The sequence below is a fragment of the Oratosquilla oratoria genome, chromosome 11 (assembly GCF_046742065.1).
Source record: "Oratosquilla oratoria isolate Oo_2021 chromosome 11, ASM4674206v1, whole genome shotgun sequence".
Taxonomy (NCBI): Eukaryota; Metazoa; Arthropoda; class Malacostraca; order Stomatopoda; family Squillidae; genus Oratosquilla; species Oratosquilla oratoria.
Genome location: NC_134787.1, coordinates 64,061,863 through 64,086,314, shown reverse-complemented (window position 1 = coordinate 64,086,314; position 24,452 = coordinate 64,061,863). Strand labels below are relative to the sequence as shown.

Sequence of the window (24,452 nt, the reverse complement as noted above, 5' to 3'; positions counted from 1 at the left end):
GCAACTACTTCTTGATATTTTTCCTTCTCCTTATCCTCATTAACTATTGTGCCAATTTGGCAATCAATTACAGTGCCTTAACGAATTTGAGACTTCTAATTGCTCAAGAAAACCCTCCCTTTAGTTCCAGGTGTCTACATATGCCTGCGAGCAAAGACACGAATGTTTAATAGTGTGGGATTCCACAACCTCTCAAGTTTACTGTTCCTTCTTGCGGTCGTAAGTTGCTACTTTATGAATAGAATTAGTGTATTACATCCAAGAGTTACCGTTCGAATTAGTTCTAACGGTTTCCCACCCACCCCTGCGCGCTTGCCATTTATTGTTTAGGCTAGTTTTAATTAGACTAGTTAGGATCATATCTTCCACTCTCGTGAGTAGTGACTACCCTCAAGGAACAATTAGAACTGTTTCAACTTCCACATAAACATTGCACTGCGCTCCCTTCAAAACTAGCGAGTGGAAACGAGGAAGTAACGGCAACGATGTATGCCATACAGTGTATGGGCATGAGCGGTTGACCCGGCGGTGCCGGGCACTGGGCAGTTATTCCCCCTGGGTCCCTACAGGGAGGTCGGGCCGCTCGTATTCTCGGAAGTGCAATCGCGCCCTACCCTCCCATATGGTGGCTATCGAGGATCTGCTTCCTTTAGTGACCGATTACGCACTGTCAGACCCTACACGAGTGATTCAAGTACAAAATCCCCCGGAGACTTATCGAATTGAAGATAGTGTTGCGAGTGGCGCCCAGACCCTCACGGGAACGGGTTTGAACGATGTCGTGACGAGGTCAGCCTCCAGTGAACACACCACCCTTGTGCTATTCGACTATTTGTACAAACAGTTCCCCCCTTTTCGGGACATCCTGACCTGAAAGGGACTTGATAGTGAAAAATAGGTAACCCCCTACGAGATCGAACCCGCGTCCCGCCATGAGGTGCCCAACAACGAGGATGGCCAGGGTTCCCGCCGTGCTCAACGGCACAGTTATCCTTCAATAGCAAACGCATCCTGCCTGAACGAGAGACCCGCGCCTATTGGAAGACATCCCCGCAACCAGCAGAAGCCCCCTAAGGATGGTAGCAAGTAACGATATTGGTGATTACTAGATAGGACCCATAGATAGGCGCGCAGGGAGTTAGAATACTGTAGGAACAATCTATTAACTTTTAAACCAACCTTTATAGATTTGAGGCGCATGCCAACGAGGATTGATTGTAGAAATAATTTTGACCATTAAAACTCAGAATAGGATGATCTGTTTGATTAGCCTAGGACGGTCTACTTAATGAGTTGTCCCACCCACCTTTGAGTTATATACACGCGCGCCGAGAACGGAGTGCGCGTGGTCCCGGTCGGTGACTCAAATCTCCTGGACTTCGGCTTCCCACTGCAGCTATCCCTCCCCCTTCATCCCTCACTTAAGGTAGGTATTTCCCACGCCCCCACAACCACCACCTTCTCCTTCCACTTTCCAGGGATTTGTGACATACTACATATGTAGTGAAACTGTAGTTACTTTCGATTGTCATCGAAGTATCCCTTTTTTTAATTTAAAACATCCCGCGAACACTAGGTTGAGGACCCCTGCCCTAAGGTGTTTCTATTGCCACCGATACTGCACTCCAGTAGGATCTCTCGGTGCTCTAAGACCTCTTTAGTTTTTTTTTAGTTTTTTTTTGTTTTTTTTACAAAGGGTTACAAAGGCGGAGCGTACCGACAGAGACCTTTTGGTCATAACCAGGTCGGATGCGAAAACATATAATAATGATAAATAAATAAAAATTATAATATATATAATAACAAATAAAATAAATAAATGCATAGGTAATAAATAAAGGCATAGGTATATAAATGAATCCATAGGTAAATAGATAAATGCATACCTAGGATGAGATGGATGGATGGGGTAAAGGGGGCTTTGAGAAAGGTGAGGAAGGACAGGACAAAAGATAGGGGTGAATGGAGAATGGTTGTGTATGGATGATGCTGTGATGTATGAGGGGAGTGGGTGGGGGATGGGGGGGATGTACCCAGAAGGGATTTCTCCCTGTCTTCTTACTTGTATGAGGGGATGGACAGGGGGGTTGCCAATTTGATGAAGTAGCCTTGCTGTGGATGTGCTGTGTCTTGCAACACTGCTTCTGACCCAGGGCAGTGGACAAAATGCCAGGATGACCCATCATCCAGGAGGTGCCAAGATAAGAGGGTATAGAGGGGAGTGGAGTATGTTGGGGATGGAATGGGTGGGAGTGGTTTATGCCTTTGTTTTTTGGCTACCTCCATTGTAAGGGGGAAAAAAGCCTTTGGAATATGTATGTAAATTTTATTCACTGACATATATATACAAAATACAAGATTATTACACTATATACTAAAATGCTCTTATTCGTGAACTTAGGCCTAAATACAAAATACAAGATTATCACCCTTTACATTCTCCATCTTGGTTAATACAAGGTGAAAGACACCTTGAGAGACATAAGACCAATTAATTCCAAGTACACACTGATAGTCAAGAGGGATGGACAAACTATTGCACTATAATACTAATAGTCATAACAATGAAAAATATAGAAAAATATACACATGCAGTTAAATGTGTGTTAAATACATAGTTCGTGCATTATACATTAAAGATATAATACAGAACACTTGGGTAAATCCAGTTATACCAAAAATATTATCAATTAAACATCCACCCTATGGGATATGATTGAAACGTCCTAGGGTGCAAGTCGGTGGCCAAAATATCCTACAATCCATCTCATGGTTCCTTCTTGAGCAACCAGTTCACTATCACTTCACTCTCCAACAGGTAGTACTCCAGCCTCCAACCCTTCATCTTCCAACGTGGAGAACGAGGGACACCGAATGGCCCCTCTTCCAGGACATGGTCGCAAAGTGAGAAACCACCTACAGGCCCCCAAAAGGTGATACTGGTCTCATGGAAGCCCATTTCACAACAGCGGTGATGGCTGCAGCTGAAGTAGCCATCCCACAAACTAGCAGAAGTAGAACCTGAGGTTGTAGGCTTCTGATACTACAGATATTGTCCCCATCTGTTCTCTTCTCCTGTTTTTCCTTTCAGGAATTTCTCACTTCAAATCACTCTCTATCCCTTACTGGCTTAAGCTTGAAATTATAATAATAATAATAATAAAGAATTTGTTGAAATAAAATAAATATTGATTGGGGAAGTTGTACATAGAAAAAAGTATCAACATACTAATGTCTCAGTGTACATTCACAGAAGTAGAATATATACAACACTCAAATGAAATGATATTTGTCACTGCGGCCCTAACCAGTGCTAACTAAGAGGGCAGTGTGCTCTCAATGTGCAAATGAGGCACATGAGTGATACACTTGACAGCAACATGATTTGGGTGTACACACACCAAAATCTGTATGCTGGCAGTGAAGTCTTTATTTATTAGGGTATTCTGCACATAAACAACCCCTTCCTTATCATGTGACACTTTCCTCTTATTTTGGCTGCCACCAGGCTATTTTAATCATCTCTGAGACACTTCATCTGTAGCTTTGATGAAACCTTTCAAATATAGAGAAACTTTATGTTTCTGTCCTGGCCACCGCTTAGCTATTCTATTCATCTCCATGTTAACTCCTTAATGGCAAAATCTAATTAATTAGGAGTAATCTTCTTGAATCTGGACTTGTTATAGAGAGAATGGTGGTGACAGGTTCTGATGGGCCAAGGAAAGATGAGAAAATAGTCTGGTTACAAAACACACATGTCAAAAACCTTCATACTGTAACTGTTACATCTCAAGCACATTCCTTGCCATAATGACATATATACAATATCTTAATATTCAGTCAAACAAACAGGCATACTAGATCAAACATCAAAACTACTGCATACAGTGGTTCACAAAAATAAAATTGCTAATTCAGAAATGCTTTCTCTATTCTAAAGAACATGTTCACCTTGGTGATTATTTTCGAAGATAAATCTATGATTTCACCTATCTTCTCTTATGAATACCCCACTAACTGAATGAACAGTTGTTCAATTACATTCAACAAGTGTTCTACTGTTTTGTCAGTCAACCATTCTGTGTTGTAATCAATACAATATGTAAACTGACCCTGGAAGATGTAGAAGTTGATGAGAGCCATACAGAGGTGGCTCGACTGTGAAGTTGATTGCATGAGATCAATCAGATGAAAGTTGGTGGTGCTTGTCATGGAATCTTGGGACATGTCCTTGCCCAGGACAGAGGAAGGGAAGTACTTGTCCACTATGCCCACACCATTGGTTCTGCAAAAGAGGAGAGAAACATGATGGACTGTGGGGGAGGACTTGGGCCAAAATAGGGTCACCATTAACCTTTCCAGCATGGGGTCCTGCCCTCAGTTGTAAAAAATGTGTATTAGCTGGAACAAGCATCTAAAAAGCACACTACTGTAGGGGGTACCACTGAGATGAACAGAATAGCCAATGCAGCAGCCACAACAGGAGAGTGCCATCCAGTACAGAAGGAATTCATCACCACCTATAGGCAATTCACTCAAAGAATCTCAGTCGATTCTGCGTTTTCAAATGGCAGCCCTGCTCACCCTTCCCCCATTGAGCTGGCTGAAACTTCAAGCTCCTTAAAATACAGTTATATTTCTTCACTTAGCTCAGTGACTATACGAGTTACACAAATTCCATGTACATCTAGGGATGAATCAGTCCTTGTTCATCTATTTCAAAGCTTTCCATCTCGATAGTGTGAAGAAAGTAATTATAATGAGTATAAGATAAGGAATATAATCTTAATGTTTATACAGCATTTTATTTATTATCACTGTGTCCAGTCATTATGAGGCTGGTTGTAAAACTTAACATGTCTTCTGTAATATAAAATAGTCATAAATATGACTGTGCTTTCACATATTCCATAAAGTGACACATAAAAGAGAAAATGAAAGGTTTATATGATTATCTTTTGATACTGGACAGGTGGCGGGAAGCACAGCATCTAGCTCCCTCCCTCACTCCACCCCAATCAATCTCATGAGTCAAAACTGAACATGACTTGAGTACATACCACTCATGGTTTTTCGCATCTCAATTAGTTTACGGCATTCATCATCTCATATTCATTATCTTCTTGAGTCTTTGAATATGGTTGTACCAATGTATGTGGTCAAAAAATTTAATATTTAGATATGAAAAAGTTCGTAAGCTGCATTGTAGCAAGGCTGCCAACTGATAACGCAGGATCAACTGAGATTCTTTGAGTGAATTGCCTATAGTTGGCACCATGAAGATGTATGAAACAGTCTGACAGCAGTCTACATAGACAAAAGGGAGACACTTGGATAGCTTTACAGCCATACTGTAAACTGGACAACACTGAAATCTAACAACACATTACCACCTGGGAGGGCATTGCTATAATAACAGGATAAAGACCATCCCAATTTACCCCTTCAGCACAACGGCATCCTTGCATCATGTAATTACAACATTGTTTTATTCAGCTCAGACAATTTCTTTTTAGAACAACACAAAATATACTTACATAAAGTACACAGTCGGATGACCCTCGACACTACGATTCTCCGGGTTTTCCTTATGTAACATTAAGTACGAGGATGTCATGCGAGTGGATGTTCCATTGAGGATACCCTTCAGAGACTGCTTGTGCAGCTCAATGGCATGGTTCCAGAACTCTCCATTAATGGAAATCTGGGGGTCAACACACTGTTCTAGAGGTAAGAGATTAACCAGAGCTCCAACAGTCTTTGAATTATTACCACACAAGTACTGGCGCATGTTGATAGTGTGCAAACTATTGATAATGAAACCTTTAGGGTTGTCCTTCTCTAGGTGGGCTTCTGTCATAAACACAGCATGAGCGAGATTGAGGAGGGCACTAAAGCCTGAGTGGATACTAATGTTTTCCCGCTTACATCTGCGCATAAACTTTTCTGATAAACTCTCATCAAGATGTCTCCTCATTACATGGGTTGTCTTTTCAATATGACCTGATGGGCTCAGTTCTAGAAGCTTTGGCTCAGACTGAAATAGCTGTCTTGTCTTCTCAGTTTCTCTTCGTCTACTGCACTGGCTCATATTCATTTTCATACATCCCCATCCTAATAAGAAATCAATTTGTCTGGAGGTAGAAAATCTGAACACACTTTCTGATGACTGCTTTGTCTGGTTCTTCATTGCTTCTTCCAGGAGTGACACAAAATGACCAGCCATCATGAAATTGGATGTTCCATCTGTGATGGCATGGTGGAACCCAAAAACTAGCACAGTCAAGTAGCATCTGCCAAGGGTCTGTAAATGAATCACATATATATCAAATCAAAGTAAAGTTTTAAGAAACATGTTCAAGACTATTAACAACCAAATTTATTAGACTGATATACTGTTCAATGGAGTCTCCTAACAGGTAATACTCTCAATCATATTTACATCATTGAAACTCTTCACATGTGATTTCCTCAAACCTGATCTAGAACATAACACCAAAGCACTTAGCTATGCAGATGACCTAATGATAACCCAACAACCCATCTAACATCTGATACTCCTATGACATTCAGCCCACATGTCAAGGACCTAACAGCAAAAATCAACAAGAAAACAAACCTATTGAAAACCATCATTAGCACTGACACTGGACAACAAAAAGAAAGTTTAATGACCATTTGTAAATAATTCATCAGAATAACCCTAGAATATGCTTCCACAGGATGGTTCCCAGCAATTAGCAAGATGAACACAAACAATTTGCAAACTTTACAGAATGGAGCACTGAGGATGCACCATAACCACCCCTATTGGACACCTACATACAGAAATAAAAATTCTTCCCATAGAACATCACATGAAAGTGACAGGCACACAGTTTTATGTCAGAAACCTAAACATCTTTACACTACATTTCACAAGCACCACCAAAAACAAAAACGACACCAGCAGCATACTACTTAAACATCTACGACAACCTACCACCTATGCCACACAAAAAATCCACACTCAGATCACACTCAGATCAATAAACAACCCCTTCAAGAAAGACTATCAAACTCAATAATTCAACCCCCCACAAAACATATGCCCCACAAAAAAAGGGAAAAATAATGATAATCCTACAACTGATAAGAACTACACTGTTTACATCTTTGTGTAGGACACCATTTAGCATTAAAACAGTACCAACACAGAATAGACCTAGTCACAGACTCATACTGTCCCAGATTCATCCACTACATAGAAGACACACAACACCTCAGTAGTAATACAGTCCTTAATGGAGATTTTAATTGTGGTTAGGTCAACTGGGAGGACTGGGAAGTAAGTGGTAAAGCAAATTCCTGGGGAGATACCCTGTTGAGTATAGCAATGGAGAACACAATGACCCAGTGGGTAAAAGAAGTGACCAGGGTAAGAGGAGATGACACTCCTACAAGATTAGGTCTGTTACTAACCAAACAGCCAAACATCATTAACTCCTTGAACTACCTTTGCCCAACAGGAAAAAGAGACCATGTTACAATTGAATTTCAGCTGGAGGATAAGGAAATAGAGCCAAGGAATGAATCAAATAGGCAAGGGAGACTCAATTTAGGAAAGCAGATTACTTACAGCTGAAAAAGTTCTTTGAAGAAACAAAATAGATGTAATTCATGAATACCACAGGAATAAGGAGGAAATGGGAAATCTTTCTTGACATTTACAACCTATGAGTGAAGAAATGTGTGCCAAAAATGTGGAATAAAGCAATTTTGAAAGAGGTGTAATAGATAAATACAAAGATGAACCAAAACTGCTTTACATGTTTATAAATGGTAAACTGAAACACAGGGAAGAAATCACCATATTAATAGTAGAAGGTGAGGTCCTTGAAGAGGCCTCAGCGCAGGCAGAAATAATGAAGGGTTGGCCATTACCAAAGAACGCAATTTTTTTTTCAGAAAAGCGAGGGGAGCAAAAAAAAAAAAAAAAAAAAAACGGGTTTAGCAGATATAAATGTAGAAGTGAGGGAAGTGCTCAATCTCCTGGGATCATTGGAAGTGACAAAACCTTAGGACCTGATGGGATCTCAAACTGGATACTTAAAGAATGTAGGGAACAACTAGCAGACAAGATCCAGTTTGAAAGAGGGCATTGTGCTGCTTGATTGGAAAAGGACAAATGTAGTGCCAAATCACAAAGGTAGAAACAAAGAACCAAAAGAAGAGATCTGATTAAAGATGGGAGGGCTTTAAGAGGTCATGGAAGTAAATTAAGAAAGACCAAATATCAAAAGGATATGAAGAAATACATTTTTCCATATGGATGCATATATATGTGGAATAGCTTAGATGATATAGCCCAAGCTCAAACAATACTTGAGTTCAAATCTAAATATGATAATTGGAAATCAAAGATATAGATTAAGTTGAAACTGTACATGAATGCGAGTCTGGGTATGTTAGAAAATTAGAGAATAGGAGACGGGACCCAATGAGCCTTGCTCCTTTCCTGTAGTCTACACTAACAATCACTAAATAACATCAGAATATTTTTCCTGAGTGATTTATGGTCCTGCCCAGAGGTCCTGCCTGTTACATGAAGGCCAGTCTTCTACAAAAGAGACCAGGTACAACAGATTGATTAGTTATTTTCATTATTATTATTATACATGAGGTGGAATGGGTGGGGGATGGGGGGAGTATGTGTGAGAAAAAACTGACACAGCCCAAAGGGATTTCTCCCCATCTTCTCCTTTTCTGCATGAGGGGATGGAGAGGGCTGGTCGCTGATTTAATGAAGCGGCTTTGCTGTGGATGTGCTGTGTCGTGCAATACTGCTTCTGACCCAGGGCAGTGGACAAGATGCAGGGATGACCCGTCATCCAGGAGGTGCCAAGATAAGAGGGAGGGAAGAAGGTGGAGGGGAGTGGAGTGTGATAGGGATGGAATGGGTGGGAGTGGTTTTTATGCCTTTGTTTTTTGGCTACCTCCCTTATATGGGGGGAAAAAGCCTTTGGTATACATATGTATTATTATTATTATTATTGCTATCATTATTACTTTTGTTATTACAAGGAGGTATGGAAGGCAGATGTGGAGGGAGTGAACATGAGGGGACGTCCTAGGATGAGATGGATGGATGGGGTGAAGGGGGCTTTGGGGAAGAGGGGAATGTCTGTTGAGGAAGGACGAGAGAGGACAGAAGACGGGGGTGAATGGAGAATGGTTGTATATGGAAGATGTTGTGATGCATATGGTGGAATGGACGGGGGGGATGGGGGGGTGAGGTAGTGTGTGTGAGCAAAATTTTGAGGCAGCCCGAAGGGATTTCTCCCCGTCTTCTCCTTTATATGGGGGGACGGAGAGGGGGGGTCGCCGATTTAATGAAGTGGCCTTGCTGTGGATGTGCTGTGTCTTGCGACACTGCTTCTGACCCAGGGCAGTGGACAGGGTGCAGGGATGACCCATCATCTAGGAGGTGCTAAGATGGGAGGGTGGAGGGGTGTGGAGTGTTTCCAGGGATGGAATGGGTGGGAATGATTTTATGCCTTTTCCTTTTTGGCTACCTCCCTAGTAAGGGGGAAAAAGCCTTGGTATATGTATGTATGTATGTATTACAATTATAATCATATTATTATCATTATCATTATTATTATTATTATTATTATTATTATTATTATCATTATCATTATTATTATTATTATTATTATTTTATAAACATTAATATTATTATTAGTAGTAGTAGTAGTAGTTTGCTGGAGAGAGGGTGGGGTACCGGAGGACTGGAGAAGTGCCTGTATAGTTCCTCTTTACAAGGGAAAGGGGGACAAGTGTGAATGTAGTAGTTTCAGAGGGATTAGCCTGTTAAGTGTACTAGGGAAGGCTTATGGGAGGATCTTAATTGAGAGGATTAGGAGAGGAACAGAAGGAGTAATTGGTGAGGAACAGTGTGGATTTAGGACAGGTAGAGGTTGTGTAGATCAGATCTTTGTGGTAAGACAGATATGTGAGAAAGCTATAGGAAAGGGGAAGGATGTTTTTTGGGCTTTTATGGATCTGGAAAAGGCTTATGATAGGGTAGACAGAAAGGCACTGTGGGAGGTTATGCAGATTTATGGGATAAGAGGAAAGCTTTTGGGAGCTGTCAAGAGTTTTTATGAGAGTAGTAGAGCATGTGTCAGGATTAGAAATGGAGAGAGTGAGTGGTTTGAGGTAAAGGTGGGACTTCGTCAAGGATGCGTTATGTCGCCCTGGCTGTTCAACTTATACATGGATGGGGTGGTGCGAGAGGTGAATGCTAGGGTAGTGGGTCAGGGATTGGAGATGGTTAGAGAAAATGGAGAAAAGTGGGAGGTGAGCCAGCTGTTGTTTGCGGACGACACTGCGCTTGTGGCAGGGTCAGAGGAGGGATTGAGGAAGCTGGTGGCAGAGTTTGGGAGAGTATGTGATAGAAGAAAGCTAAAGATAAATGTGGGTAAAAGTAAGGTGATGAGATGTACAAGGGGTGAAAGTGGCAGTAGACTGGAAGTGAACATTAAGGGAGAGCGACTGGAGGAAGTGGATAGCTTTAGATACTTGGGTGCAAGTGTAGCAGGAAAAGGTGGAGTGAAGGTGGAGGTAGAATGTAGATTGAGAGAAGCGAGTAAATGCCTTGGTGGTTTAAAGAGTGTAATGAGGAATAGACATTTGGGAATGGATGCAAAGAGGAGACTGTATGAAGGAGTGATTGTGCCAACAGCACTGTATGGGGCAGAAACATGGAACATAAGAGAGGAAGAGAGAAGGAGTTTGAATGTGTTTGAGATGAGGTGTCTGAGAAGTATGGTGGGGGTTACTAGGCTGGATAGAGTGAGAAATGAGGAGGTGAGGAGGAGAACAGGGGGTGAAAAAGGATTTGGGAGATAGGGTTGATGAAAGAATATTAGGATGGTTTGGACACATGGAAAGAATGAGTGAAGAAAGACTAGTAAAAGAGGTATGGAAGGCAGATGTGGAGGGAGTGAACATGAGGGGACGTCCTAGGATGAGGTGGATGGATGGGGTGAAGGGGGCTTTGGGGAAGGGGGGAATGTCTGTTGAGGAAGGAAGGGAGAGGACGGAAGACAGAGGTGAGTGGAGAATGGTTGTATATGGATGATGTTGTGACTGCATGAGGAGGAATGGGCGGGGGGGGTGGGGGGGGGGGGTAGTATGTGTGAATGAATTTTGACGCAGCCCGAAGGGATTTCTCCCCGTCCTCGCCTTATATGCAAAGGGGGACGGAGAGGGGGGGTCGCCGATTAAATGAAGTGGCCTTGCTGTGGATGTACTGTGTCTTGCGACACTGCTTCTGACCCAGGGCGGTGGGCAGGGTGCAGGGATGACCCGTCATCCAGGAGGTGCTCAGATGAGAGGGAGGGTGGGAGGGGTGTGGAGTGTATTTAGGGATGAAATGGGTGGGAGTGTTTTTATGCCTTTCCCTTTCTGGCTACCTCCCTTGGAAGGGGGAAAAAGCCTTGGTATATGTATGTAGTAGTAGTAGTATTATTATCATTATTATTATTAATTATTATTATTATTATTATTATTATTATTACTATTATCACTGGATGTGAGTATTATGGGAGAGAGACTGGAGAAAATGGATAGCTTTAGATACTTGAAGGCGAATGGGGCAGGAGAGAGAATAGTGGAGGTGGAGGTAGAATGTAGATTGAGAGAAGCAAGTAAATGCCTTGGGGGATTAAATAATGTAATGAGAAATTGACATTTGGGAATGGATGCTAAGAGGAGATTGCATGAAGGGGTGATTGTAGTGACAGCACTGTATGGGGCAGAAAAATGTAATGTATGAGAGGAAGAGTTTAAATGTGTTTGAGATGAAATGCCAGAGAAGTATGGTAGGGGTTACTAAGATGGATAGAGTGAAAAACAAGGAGCTGAGGAGGAGAGTGGGGGTGGAAAGGGAGTTGGGGAATAGGGTTGATGAAAAAGTATTGGAATGGTTTGAACAAATGGAAAGAATGTGTGAAGATTAGTAAAAGAGGTGTGGAAGGCAAAGGTGGAGGGAGTGAACATGAGGGGGCGACCAAGGATGAGATGGATGGATGGGGTAAAAAGGGCACTAGAAAAGAGGAAGGAAGGGAGAAGACAGAAGATAAGGGTGAGTGGAGAATGGTTGTGTATGGATGATACTATGATGCATGGGAGGGTGGGGAATGGGGGGATTAGGGAGTATGTGTGAATGATATTTTGACACATCCCACAGGGATTTCTCCCTGTCTTCTCTTTTTCTGCATGAGGGGACAAAGAAGGGGGGTCACTAATTAAATGAAGTGGCCTTGCTGTAGATGTGCTGTGTTTTGCTGCATTGCTTCCAACCCAGGGCACTGGGCAAGATGTAGGGATGAACTATCATACAGGAGCCAGGAAAAAAGGGAGGGAGGAGTGGTGAATGGGAGTGGAATATGTGAAGATGAAATGGGTGGGAATGGATTTATGCCCCTAACTTTGGCTACCTCCCTTGTAAGGGGGAAAAAGTCTTTGATATGTGTATGTACTATTATTAATAATACACTGGTTGCATAATTGGAAACATGCTGGTCTCACATTTACGTTGTTGTAAGTTCAAATTCCATACTTCTCTTCAGTTCACAGCAGTGAATGTTACCTTCCCCAACAGTCCAAGCTCATGGGTTAAAGGTGATGGCTGCAGCTGCAGTCAGGCACCTCTTAGTGTAGGCTTCTCACTGTCTTCAATTATCATCATCATCATTATTATTACTTTTATTGTTGTTGTTATAATTATTATGTCATTGTTATTATCATCATTATTATCATTATTATTGTCATTGTTATTTTTATCAGGAGGCAAAGAGGAGAGCAGATGTGAAGTGGGGTAAGAGTATGACAGAAAATTTTGAAAGTAAAAAAAAGATGTTTTGGAAAGAAATTAAGAGAGGAAGAGGAGGCAAATCAAGTAGAGAAGAAAAGGTAAAAGGTGCAGATGGAGAGATGATAATGGAAGAGAAGGCAGTAAGGGGAAGATGGGCAGAGTATTTTAGGGAGTTGCTAAATGTGAAGGAGGATAGGGAGGGAAAGATAGCTGCAGTGGGAAATGCTAAGAAAATGACCGTGACGAGTGAGGAAAATGGAGGAGAAATAAGGAAGGATGAAGTGAAGGCAGTTGTTAAGATCATGAAAGCAGGTAAGGCACCTGGTCTGGATGGATGCCATGCAGAATATCTAAAAAAAAGGAGGTTCAGTGATGGTGGACTGGCTGGTGAGGTTATTTAATGTTTGCTGGATAGAGGGTAGAGTGATGGAGGACTGGAGGAGTGCCTGTATAGTTCCACTTTACAAGGGAAAAGGGGACAAGTGTGAATGTAGTAGTTTCAGAGGGATTAGCTTGTTAAGTGTAGTTGGGAAGGCTTATGGGAGGATCTTGATTGAGAGGATTAGGAGAGGAACAGAGGGAGTAATTGGTGAGGAACAGTGTGGATTTAGGACGGGTATAGGTTGTGTAGATCAAATTTTTGTGGTAAGACAGATATGTGAGAAAGCTATAGGAAAGGGGAAGGATGTTTTTTGGGCTTTTATGGATCTGGAAAAGGCTTACGATAGGGTAGACAGAAAGGCACTGTGGGAGGTTTTGTGGATATACGGGATAGGAGGAAAGCTTCTAGGAGCTGTCAAGAGTTTTTATGAGAGTAGTAGAGCTTGTGTCAGGATTAGAAATGGAGAGAGTGAGTGGTTCGAGGTAAAGGTGGGACTTCATCAGGGATGCATTATGTCACCCTGGCTGTTCAACTTGTACATGGATGGGGTAGTGCGAGAGGTAAATGCAAGGGTGGTGGGTCAGGGATTGGAGATAGTTAAAGAAAATGGAGAAAAGTGGGAGGTGAGCCAGTTGTTGTTTGCAGACGACACTGCCCTTGTGGCAGGATTGGAGGAGGGATTGAGGAAGTTGGTGACAGAGTTTGGGTGAGTGTGTGATAGAAGAAAGCTGAAGATAAATATGGGTAAAAGTAAGGTGATGAGATGTTCAAGGGGTGAAAGTGGCAGTAGACTGGAAGTGAGCATTAAGGGAGAGCAACTGGAGGAAGTGGATAGTTTTAGATACTTGGGTACAAATGTGGCAGGAAAAGGTGGAGTGGAGGTGGAGGTAGAATGTAGATTGAGAGAAGCGAGTAAATGCCTGGGTGGATTAAAAAGTGTAATGAGGTTTAGACATTTGGGAATGGATGCTAAGAGGAGACTGAATGAAGGAGTGATTGTGCCAACAGCATTGTATGGGGCAGAAACATGGAACATAAGAGAGGAAGAGAGAAGGAGTTTGAATGTATTTGAGATGAGGTGTCTGAGAAGTATGATGGGGGTTACTAGGCTAGATAGAGTGAGAAATGAGGAGGTGAGGAGGAGAATAGGGGTGGAAAGGGAGTTGGGAGTAGGGTTGATGAAAGAATATTAGGATGGTTTGGACACATGGAAAGAATGAGTTAAGAAAGACTAGTAAAAGAGGTATGGAAGGCAGATGTGGAGGGAGTGAACATGAGGGGACATCCTAGGATGAGGTGGATGGATGGGGTGAAGGGGGCTTTGGGGAAGAGGGGAATGTCTGTTGAGGAAGGACGGGAGAGGACAGAAGACAGGGGTGAATGGAGAATGGTTGTATATGGATGACGTTGTAATGCATGTGGTGGGATGGGGGGGAAGTAGTATGTGTGAGCAAATTTTGATGCAGCCCAAAGGGATTTCTCCCCCGTCTTCTCCTTTTATGCATGGGGGACGGAGAGGGGGGGGTCGCCGATTTAATGAAGCAGCCTTGCTGTGGATGTGCTGTGTCTTTTGACACTGCTTCTGACCCAGGGCAGTGGACAAGGTGCAGGGATGACCCATCATCCAGGAGGTGCTAAGATAAGAGGGTGGAGGGGTGTGGAGTGTATTCAGGGATGGAATGGGTGGGAATGATTTTATGCCTTTTCCTTTTTGGCTACCTCCTTTGTAAGGGGGAAAAAGCCTTGGTATATGTATGTATGTATGACTACTATTGCCTAAGCACTGAAAAATATTGTTCTATTCTATCCTTGTATAGTGCTCCTAAACAAATGAGCAAACTAGACCATAGACCAGAGCACCAGATTTATTCATGAATAAAAACAAACAAAATTAATAGGCACAATGAAAAATATTTCAGAAATCTTATGACCATGTGAGTCACCTAGGAATGGCTGAGTAATCAAAACCTTGGAAGAAAACTCAGAAATAATATTGTTTTAAAGTCAAAACTTCAAATGAGCATGTATGTTTTGGATTTTTACCTTCAAATTCCAAATAGGTATATGAAATAAACAAATTAATCAAAATCAAAAGCTTAGAGTAAGTCTTCAGTGGCATGCCTCATTACCATCAACAGAACAACAGTTTATTAAACACAATTTGTCTTTGTTTAGGCTCCTTACCTGGGGGTTCATAGAGTCCTGACAAACGCGGATGACCCTGAGGTACCAAAGGGGACCTCCTCTCTCATATATTTGGTTCAACATTTTCTTGTGGTGCTGCAACACATTCGAATTGCAGTCATACAAGCAGAAGGATAATAACTAATCACCAATATAATGGAATATATAATCAATACACCTAAACAGACGCACATTAAGTTGTTGATATTTAATAAAAATTAAATAAAATAAAAAATCAGGAAAAGTTGTGTTAAGTAATACCTATCAAGCTGAAGTCCATATTGTGGCTTACCGCTGTTGCAAGTTCTATGGTGGGTTCTTCCAAGAAGGTCAGGTTATTGATGCTCTCTGGATTCTTCTGGCGGAACCACGGCTTATGTCTGCGCTCCTCAACACATACCTGAAGATTAGGTGCAGCCCTGTGTACCAAATGAAAAACATTAATGTAAATTAAGGTTTTGTAGGTTATATGCAAGAACATTCAATTGTACATTAATCATTGGGAATCCCTGAAAGGTATTTACATTTTCAATGAGAGTTGTCATTTTTTTTGTAATGACAATTATTCTAACTAATGTAATTTACCTAACCAACTCCAGGTATGCATTTCTCACAACGTCATCAGGCAGGTGTTCTGAAGTCTTCAAGCTCAGAGTGAATGCCACACGGTCTCCTCCGGTCTCCACACTCTGCAGGAAGTACTTCTCCATTTCGCCAAGTGGCCTCACCCATCTCATAGTGCAAGACTAAGAATGGAAATGCTAGTCAGAATGAAAGTAATTTCATGTTGTAGGCTTTGAAATTACATAATGTTAAGCTGGTTTACAGGCAAACTCTGATAGAGAGAATTTGTTTATTTAGAAATGAGTACTGGGCACCAGTAATTATAGCTCGCTATAAGTGCGACAAAAAGAGGGTGGGGAGAGATGGGGAGGGAGGTTATGACTGTGTATTTTAAGTCATGTCTCAACTTGGTTTGCTTGTGGGGGAGGGGGGAGGATGTGAAAAAACAACAGAGGCCGCGAGCCAGGCTCACAGTGTGATGCTCCGGGGTGATCTGAATCTTTGGCGTTCCGTCCGGTCTTTATATACACAGGCAGGTAATCCCACCTGTGGGCCTCAAGGAAGCTTTGGTCAATCTGACGCAGCCAGGTGGCGCAAGCGTATCCCCATAGGACCTCTCATCACAGCTCTCTGGTTCCACTGTCTTCTCTCGGATCGATCTCATCATGGCCTTCCATCAAATTACCATCCACCCAGCAGACATCCCGAAGACTGCCATCAAAGGATTACAAAGGTGGAGCATGCCAACAGGAGACCTTTTGGTCCATATCTAGGTCGGATGCGACCTTTTGGCTTGTTCAAATATGTCACGCAGAACAAACCTTCCAACGCTTCACTGATGAGATCCTGCAAGGACTTCCCTACTGCTTCACCTACATCAACGACCTCCTCATAGCCAGTCTAGATGAAGCCACTCACAACCAACATTTTCAACAAGTTTTCTCCTGAATATGAGATTACAGCATCCTGATCAACATTGACAAGTCTGAGTTTGGAGTCACCTCCATCAAATTCCTCAGACATGAACTATCTCCAACAGTCATAGCTCCTCTTCCAGCAAAGTGCAAGTCCATCGAGTAGTTCCTAAAGCCATCTACTCAGTGCCATCTCAAACAACTCCTTGGGGTGGTCAACTACTACAACCGCTTCATTCCTCGCTGCTCATTCTTATTTCAACCCCTGTACGCCTTGATCAAACCCAGCAAAAAAAAAGGACAGTCTGTCACCCTAATCTGGACACCATCAGCCGAGACTGCCTTCCTCACCACCAAACAAGCCCTCAGTAGTGCTGCTACACCCCATTTTCCTGATCCAAACACAGACACCCCTATCACCACAGACGCCTCTGACATCGGTGTTGGTGCTGTCCTCCAACACCTTATCGACTGACATTGGAAGCCCATTTCCATCTTCTCCAAGAAGTTCAACCATGTAGAATCTTAATATAGTGCCTATGACAGAGAACTGCTCACCATCTACAAAGCCATCAAACATTTCCCTTACTTCATCGAGGGCCGCTACTTCCACATTTACACCAAACACAAACCCCTGACCCCTATGTTCCACAAGAACAAAGACTCATACACACCACGACAGCTGCGTTACATAGACTTTGTAGCTCAATTCACAACTGATATACGCCACATTAAAGGATTCAACAATGTCCCCAGCTGACATCCTCTTTGGCAACATCTCTACTGTTACAGCCTCTCCCATCAACTACGCCACCATCACTGCAGACCAGACTAACGACACCGAGCTGCAGCAACTTATACAGAACACCACACTAAAGATGAAGAGGATCACACTCCCAAAAACCCAGGTTGCCATTTTTGCTGATGTATCCACCAATACTGTTTGCCCGTACATCCCAGCACACCATTGACACCAGCTCTTCTGACACCTGCACGACCTTTCTCATCCTGGAATTCGTGCATCCCAGATGATGACCTCAAGTTTTATATGGGCAGGCATCAAGAAAGATGTCAGGCACTGGACACGAACTTGCATCAGCTGCCAGGCCTCCAAAGTAACTCATCACACCACCTCTTCTACAGCCACTTTTACACCCATCTTGGAGAGATTTGACTATGTCCACATAGACCTTACTCCAACGGCTATTGCTACCTGTTAACCTGTGTAGATTGTTTCACATGCTGGCCCAAAGCTGCACCCCTAACAGACACCACCACCAACTCCGTCGCACACGCCTTCATTGCCACATGGGTCTCTAGATTTGGTGTTCCAGTAAACCTCACCTCAGACAATAGCAGCTAATTCAAATCCAACATGTGGAACAATATTATGATTTTCCTTGGTATCCGCCGTTAAAGGACATCCAGCTACCATCCACAAGCCAATGGTAAAGTTGAGTGCTTCCACCATCAGCTCAAGTCTTCCCTGGCATCCTCAGCTCAACGAGAGAGCTGGTTGCTACCCCTTCCTCTCATCCTAATTGGGATAAGGACCTCCCTGAAAACAGGCCTCCACAACTCCACTGAGCTTGTTTATGGCACCACGCTCAGACTTCCTAGGGGGAAATCCTTGCTGCCACACCCGATCCTGAACCCTGCATCGTTCAGGATTTCAGCACACGTCTCAAGAGAGCCACGAAAAGCCTCCAACCTGTGCAGCCCCGCACTTCCCCCAGCAAAGACCTTCGTCCACGACGACCTTGCAACCTGCACACACGTCTTCGTCAGGGTGGACGCCGTCAAGAGACCGTTGCAGCAGCCTTACCAAGGTCCCTTCAAGGTGATACGTCGTACGAGGAGGACCGTCACCATCGATAGGCATGATTCTACGGACGCCGTGGCCATATACCGTGTTGAACCAGACTACACGTTAACACCAGACCTAACACCTGCAATGTCTGTGACATCCGATCCTGCTGACAACTCGTTAGACCTCAAGACAAAAATTTCGTTCCTCCTACCTCGTCTCTAGGAAGGGGAGGGACAAGTATATTAAGTTTTCCCGCGTAATCTGTTTCCGCAAATTCCGATGTCTTTACTCTGCCACTGTTATTGTAAAAATTGTATTTCACCTTCATCCTCGAATTACTCCATATAAAATCATTCATTTTCATCATATCATAATCTGTTTTTGTACAATAACCAAGCCTATGTACATACATATATAAAACTATATTTGTATATGTAACCTTTTCATTATTCACACGGGAGTGTGGACTATGGTGTAATGACGTTCGCCAATTTATTGATCTTGCCATAAAATTCTGTAACATCAGTTTAATTTTCACTAGATTTATACGATCAGAAGTTCTCCAAATTTACAAGAATTTGTCTCCTAACTTTCTAGGTACTACCGACGGAAAATATATGATTAGCCATTAATCCTACCTTCTTGTGCTTAATTGAAGACGGAAAACGACCAATTCAATTTAATGGTTACTTTATGTAGGATATCAACAATGTAATATCCAATAATTATTTCTCTTCTGGTGCCTGTGTTGCCATGTGCATGTACGAATAGGAACTGCATAGTGTGTGAATTCCCATGTTTATGTTATTGGCGCGTGCTATGATGACACGTTGCAAAAATGCATTACTCTGATGCATCATACTATGTATAAATTCTCGCAATTATGCATTCTAGTCGGCGTTTAGCTACTTATGTAGAATGTAATGAAAATTAGATTATAAATGACGCACGCGTTACCAGTGAATGGAACGGATTTCTTGCATAGGCTAAAGCAGCGGTTCGCAACCTTTTTACCCTTACATGTCTAAAAAAAAAACTGCGCAAAAAAAAATACATATACCATATCTTTCTCATTTAATTTTCATCGTAATAATAGGTTAGATAGGATGGTGTCTGTATTACATTATTACAACAACCAAGAATATGTCATGTGTGTTTAATTATATTACGTATATGAAATTAAATAAAAAATCAAAAGTGCTCTAGCTTATCCCACTTGTTCTCGCGGAACCTTAGGTTGAGAAACGCTGGGCCAAAGTATTAAAGTTCTAAACCTAATCGAGGCTGACTGAACAAAATTATTCTTACCTCTTTAGGATCAAGATCAGAACAAAATTCCTACATATACTACGAAAAACCCAATGGTGCATTCGGCTTCGCGATAAATTATTGCCATACTTTCCCCATTGAAAACAGCTGAAACGGGTAGGCTGCATTTAATCTATGACCAAACTCGCACACATTTATTAGCCCCGAAGACCTTAAATTTCCCTCTACAGTAAGCTGGGGTAAGCCATAATAAATTCTTCAAGTGTATGAAATTCGTTACAAGTATTGCTCGGGAACGCTCTCAAAACATACGAATATAGCCTGTTCTTTCATCATTACACTGCCAATGAAGACTTCTACTTCCATTCTGACGGTCCCCAGACGATTTTATTCAATCGATGGAAACTCCCGCACCTGAAAAATTCAAAAGTAGCGGTGTTTGTTTACCTAAGCTAAGACCGTCTTGGCTTTCGAAGAATCATTCTCCGAAGTAGTCAGTACCGGGAGAATGTTTTCTTATCTAAATAAAAGGGTCATGGCAGCCAAAAATATTTACTTTTTACAATGTAAATAAACAAAAGGTGGCGAGGTGCGTACTACGTGACAGTCGATTCTGGGTATTGGAGAGAAATGCGGGATTCGAATACGACACTACAACGCTTTCTATTACGCCACCAACACACCATGATACAAGAAAAATTATGTATATTTTTCTACACAGCATCCGCTTAGAAAAGTGTTATATCCTCTCTTGTTCTTACCTTGCATAACTCTGTGCATCCTGTTTTTCACCCTCACGAAATTTTTCCTCGTAATTCTTAGATTTCACTGGATTACATATTTTCATAATTCCTTTCCCTTTCCCTAGTACTACTGTGCGCATTTCAACAAGATTTTTTTTTCTAACGAATCTCCATCTATTAAGGGTTTCTCTGTTTATTAAAATCGGTTGGCGGTTTCCAAAGTGGGCGATGTTTCAAGATCTCGGGGTAGGTGAGGCAAAAGGGGGGTTAAAGTTGGCTACAGGGTGACATTAGGTGTTAATTACTTATGTTTATTTATGTATGTACTGGACGCATGGGCATTAGACCTCTATGTCCAGATCTTCCGCATCAACTTCAAAGTCAACTGGTTCTGTGTTGTGGTCGGCATCATAATTAAATTTTCGAAAGAGTGCACACTAGAGGCATTCACTATTTGACTTGGTAGGCTATTCCAAGTATCGATAATCCTTACAGAGAACTACTGCGTTCTCATTTTTCCTGCCGCGGTCCTGGTGATACCTTCATATTTTATCAACGTTGGTGCAGTCTTGATCATGTTAATTATGCATAATCTTGTACACTTCAATTGTATCTCCCCTAACCCTTCTATATTTCAAGGTGGGCAGGTCCAATCTCCCAAGTCTTTCCTTATATGAGAAATTCTTCATCCCAGGATCTTTGTAGCTCACCTCTGTACGTTCTCTATAAGGGATATCTTTTTCCTTCCAAGGCATCCATACAATCTGTGCATATTCAAGGTGTGTTCAAACCATAGCTTTAAAAAAACACTTAGATGTTTGATTCCATGGTCTGAAATGCTCTTTATTATCCCCAAAGTCTGATTGGCTTGCGTTACCTTAGCCTGGATGTGTTTCTCAAATCTTAGTCTGGTATCTATGGTCACACCTACATCTTTTTCCGTCTCGGTCTTCTGCAATATACAGTTCTTTTCTTCATTTTTTCTTCGCATTACATACTGCCTTTCGTCTATTCTTTGTGTTCTTCCTTGGCTTGCCATGTATTTATATTCATCAGGATGAAATCTTAATAACCATTTGTTCGACCAGTCTTGCAGTGCATTTAAATATCTGCTTCTCTATTTTTTCTATATACATTTGTGTCATCTGCAAATAAGTATGCTTCTGACTGGACTGTGTCTGGAAGATCATTGATAAAAATTACATATAGCACTGAATGACAAAACATCGTCATAAACAGTAAGGTAAAGAAATGCGTACGCAGTTTATACAAGATAAGCCTGGAATTAGACTTATAAGCGAATACATAATTGGTCCGAATTCGGAGTTCGCATATGTATGAGGGGATGGGGACACTAGGAATACGTCTGCAAGCCAAGGGAGCGCCCGGAGCGCCAGTTCCAGAGCAGTTTCCCAACCTAGGGTGCTGAAATCAATTACAGTGGTGCTGGGAAGTGATTCACACAAAAATCACATTGATATATGTATAATTGATTACCTAGTTGTGCATATTTGACTTTTACCATGTTATTTTATTTTTCTAGGGTGTTCTTATTTCTTCTACAAACAATATTGTTAATCTGTTTCAGTTCTAAGGAATCATGAAAATGAATCATCAAGCAGTACACTTCACTTTCTTTTATCCTAATAACTAGATAAGGGTGCTGGACTGCTTGGACATGACAACAGGGGGTACTATGGTCGGAAAAGGTTGAGAAACGCTGTTATAGAGGGTTACGAATTGGTGCGAGCGAGTAGTGAAATTTCTTCCTTTAATTACCGTGCGTTCAAAAACATATGGTCATACAGGCAATTTATAAGATGATCCTTTTTTAACAAATTCCATGAAAAATGTATGTACGAGTGGTATTTAACCATGCCATACATACAAATACAATTTTCATTTATGATAACTACTTCTCCGTTAAATAAAAGACACTGGTAGTAACTGGAAATACAGTTTCCCTATGAGTGCCATCTACAGTGTACTTACGTTGTCCATTCGACACTATATTCAATAGTCCTTCTCTTTACAACTTGCCAGCTATCACTAAAGGATGTGGGGTAGGAGGCGAGTGAGTGGCAGTTACAGCGGTTGCCATCTAAAGCAAATGATACACCGTTAAAAAAAAAAAAAAGATTTGTTTATAGATATATTTTGTGTTGGTTTATGGAGGATACCAAACGTAAGTTACCATGTACACGTAAACCTCCAGATTTGTAAACTTGTCATTCCATAAAAACCGAAATGTTTATGAATACTTGGCACCTTAACATTTCAAGGAGGTTTAGGTAAATATCCTCGTCTTAGTGTATTTTGTGGCTGCCTTATGAATCAGTTCCCACTCAAAATATATACAATGTTGTATGTATATAATTGACTTATACTCTAAGAAGAAGCGCATCTACCTAGTTGATATGAAAAGGTCAGAAATAAACCCTCTAGTGGTTCTGTGATCATATCAATTTCTACCGAACTCTTCCTTTGCGCAGGGGAATTCCCCTCGGCTGACCGAAACTGCATGCGCGTGTCTTCCTGCAATAAGTACAAATACGCACTTTGTCAATTGCACCGAAAGGATAGGCTTGGCACTTTGACGCTGAACAGCTTTACCTTCAGTTGAATAAAATAATTAGTCAGTAGCCACAACAAATGTAATTAGCATCGAAAGAGTGAGCTCCCATATTGCGTCATGAGTGAAAAAAATGATTTTTCATTATTTGGGTCAGACATTATACGCCGCAAGTTAAATGTGATTAACATTATTTCATAGTCGGAGACAGTCTGGAAGAATGTTAATAAAATCCCATAAATATCGACTGCACAAAACATGGAGTCAGCTCATAACAGGGATATAAATATTAGTATTCCACACACACACATACACACACACACACACACACACTGGAGTCAGAAATGGGAAGTGGACTTCAATAACAAGTGTAGCATGATGGAGTTTGGAAAAAAGTAAAAATAGAATATCAGGACAATATAAAGTTGGAACTAAGGAGGTAAAGAAGGAGATATTCAAAAAAGATTTGGGTGTAATTATCTCAAACAACTTGCTAAGATCAATAAAAGTGGCATTTACATATTTGGACGAAGAAATTATTTTAAAAATATTGGTCACACTGATAAGGCCTAGACTAGAGTATGCGGCGACATTGTGGTCACCCAGTACCAAAAAGAATATAAAATAGAAAGAATCCAGAGAACAGCCACAAAAATGGCCCCTGCACTTGCAAACTTGTCATATGAGGAGAGATTGGCTAAACTGGAGTTACCGACTATGGAGCAAAGGAGAGGTGACCTACTGACCATCTACAGAATCATAAAGGGCACAGAAATACTCGGTAGAGAGGACTTGTTAATCTGGGACAAGAGAAACACAAGAGGACATGGAAAGAAAATAAAAAACATAGCTACAGAAGAGATATGAAGAAAAAGTTTTTTCACATAGAGTGGTGGACACTTGGAACAAACTGGACGAAAAAATAGTGTGCGCAAAAACCATTCATGAGTTTAAGAGCAAACTAGACACTGCAAGATACAATGGCGGGACATCACGAGCATAGCTCCCTTTCCCGCAAAATACAACTATAGTAGACGCAACGAGAACTGGCCACTAAGGCGGGGTTAGGGAATTTCCCGGTATTGCCACATCTCAACAAATAACACGGCCCGCACGGCTCGCCCACCCACCCACCCGCCCGCCCTCTCT

The 24,452-nt window shown here is 41.7% G+C and overlaps 1 protein-coding gene across 3 annotated transcripts; it reads right to left on the bottom strand.

The window, feature by feature from the left end:
• Positions 1-2,321: 2,321 nt before the first annotated feature.
• Positions 2,322-22,787, bottom strand: LOC143029880 (uncharacterized). 3 transcript variants are annotated; one of them, XM_076193050.1, is made up of 7 exons: positions 22,724-22,787; positions 16,017-16,177; positions 15,724-15,850; positions 15,432-15,527; positions 5,541-6,307; positions 4,116-4,288; positions 2,322-3,710 (listed from the first exon to the last, which is right to left on the bottom strand). In XM_076193050.1, the coding sequence occupies exons 1-7, from the start codon at positions 22,730-22,732 to the stop codon at positions 3,646-3,648; spliced, it is 1,398 nt and encodes a 465-aa protein (XP_076049165.1). In that variant the 5' UTR covers positions 22,733-22,787; the 3' UTR covers positions 2,322-3,645. The 3 variants fall into 3 exon arrangements, with proteins under 3 accessions (XP_076049165.1, XP_076049163.1, XP_076049164.1); XM_076193048.1 differs by having other exon boundaries at positions 2,322-4,288; XM_076193049.1 differs by having other exon boundaries at positions 2,322-4,288; positions 16,017-16,192; positions 22,724-22,786.
• Positions 22,788-24,452: the final 1,665 nt, after the last annotated feature.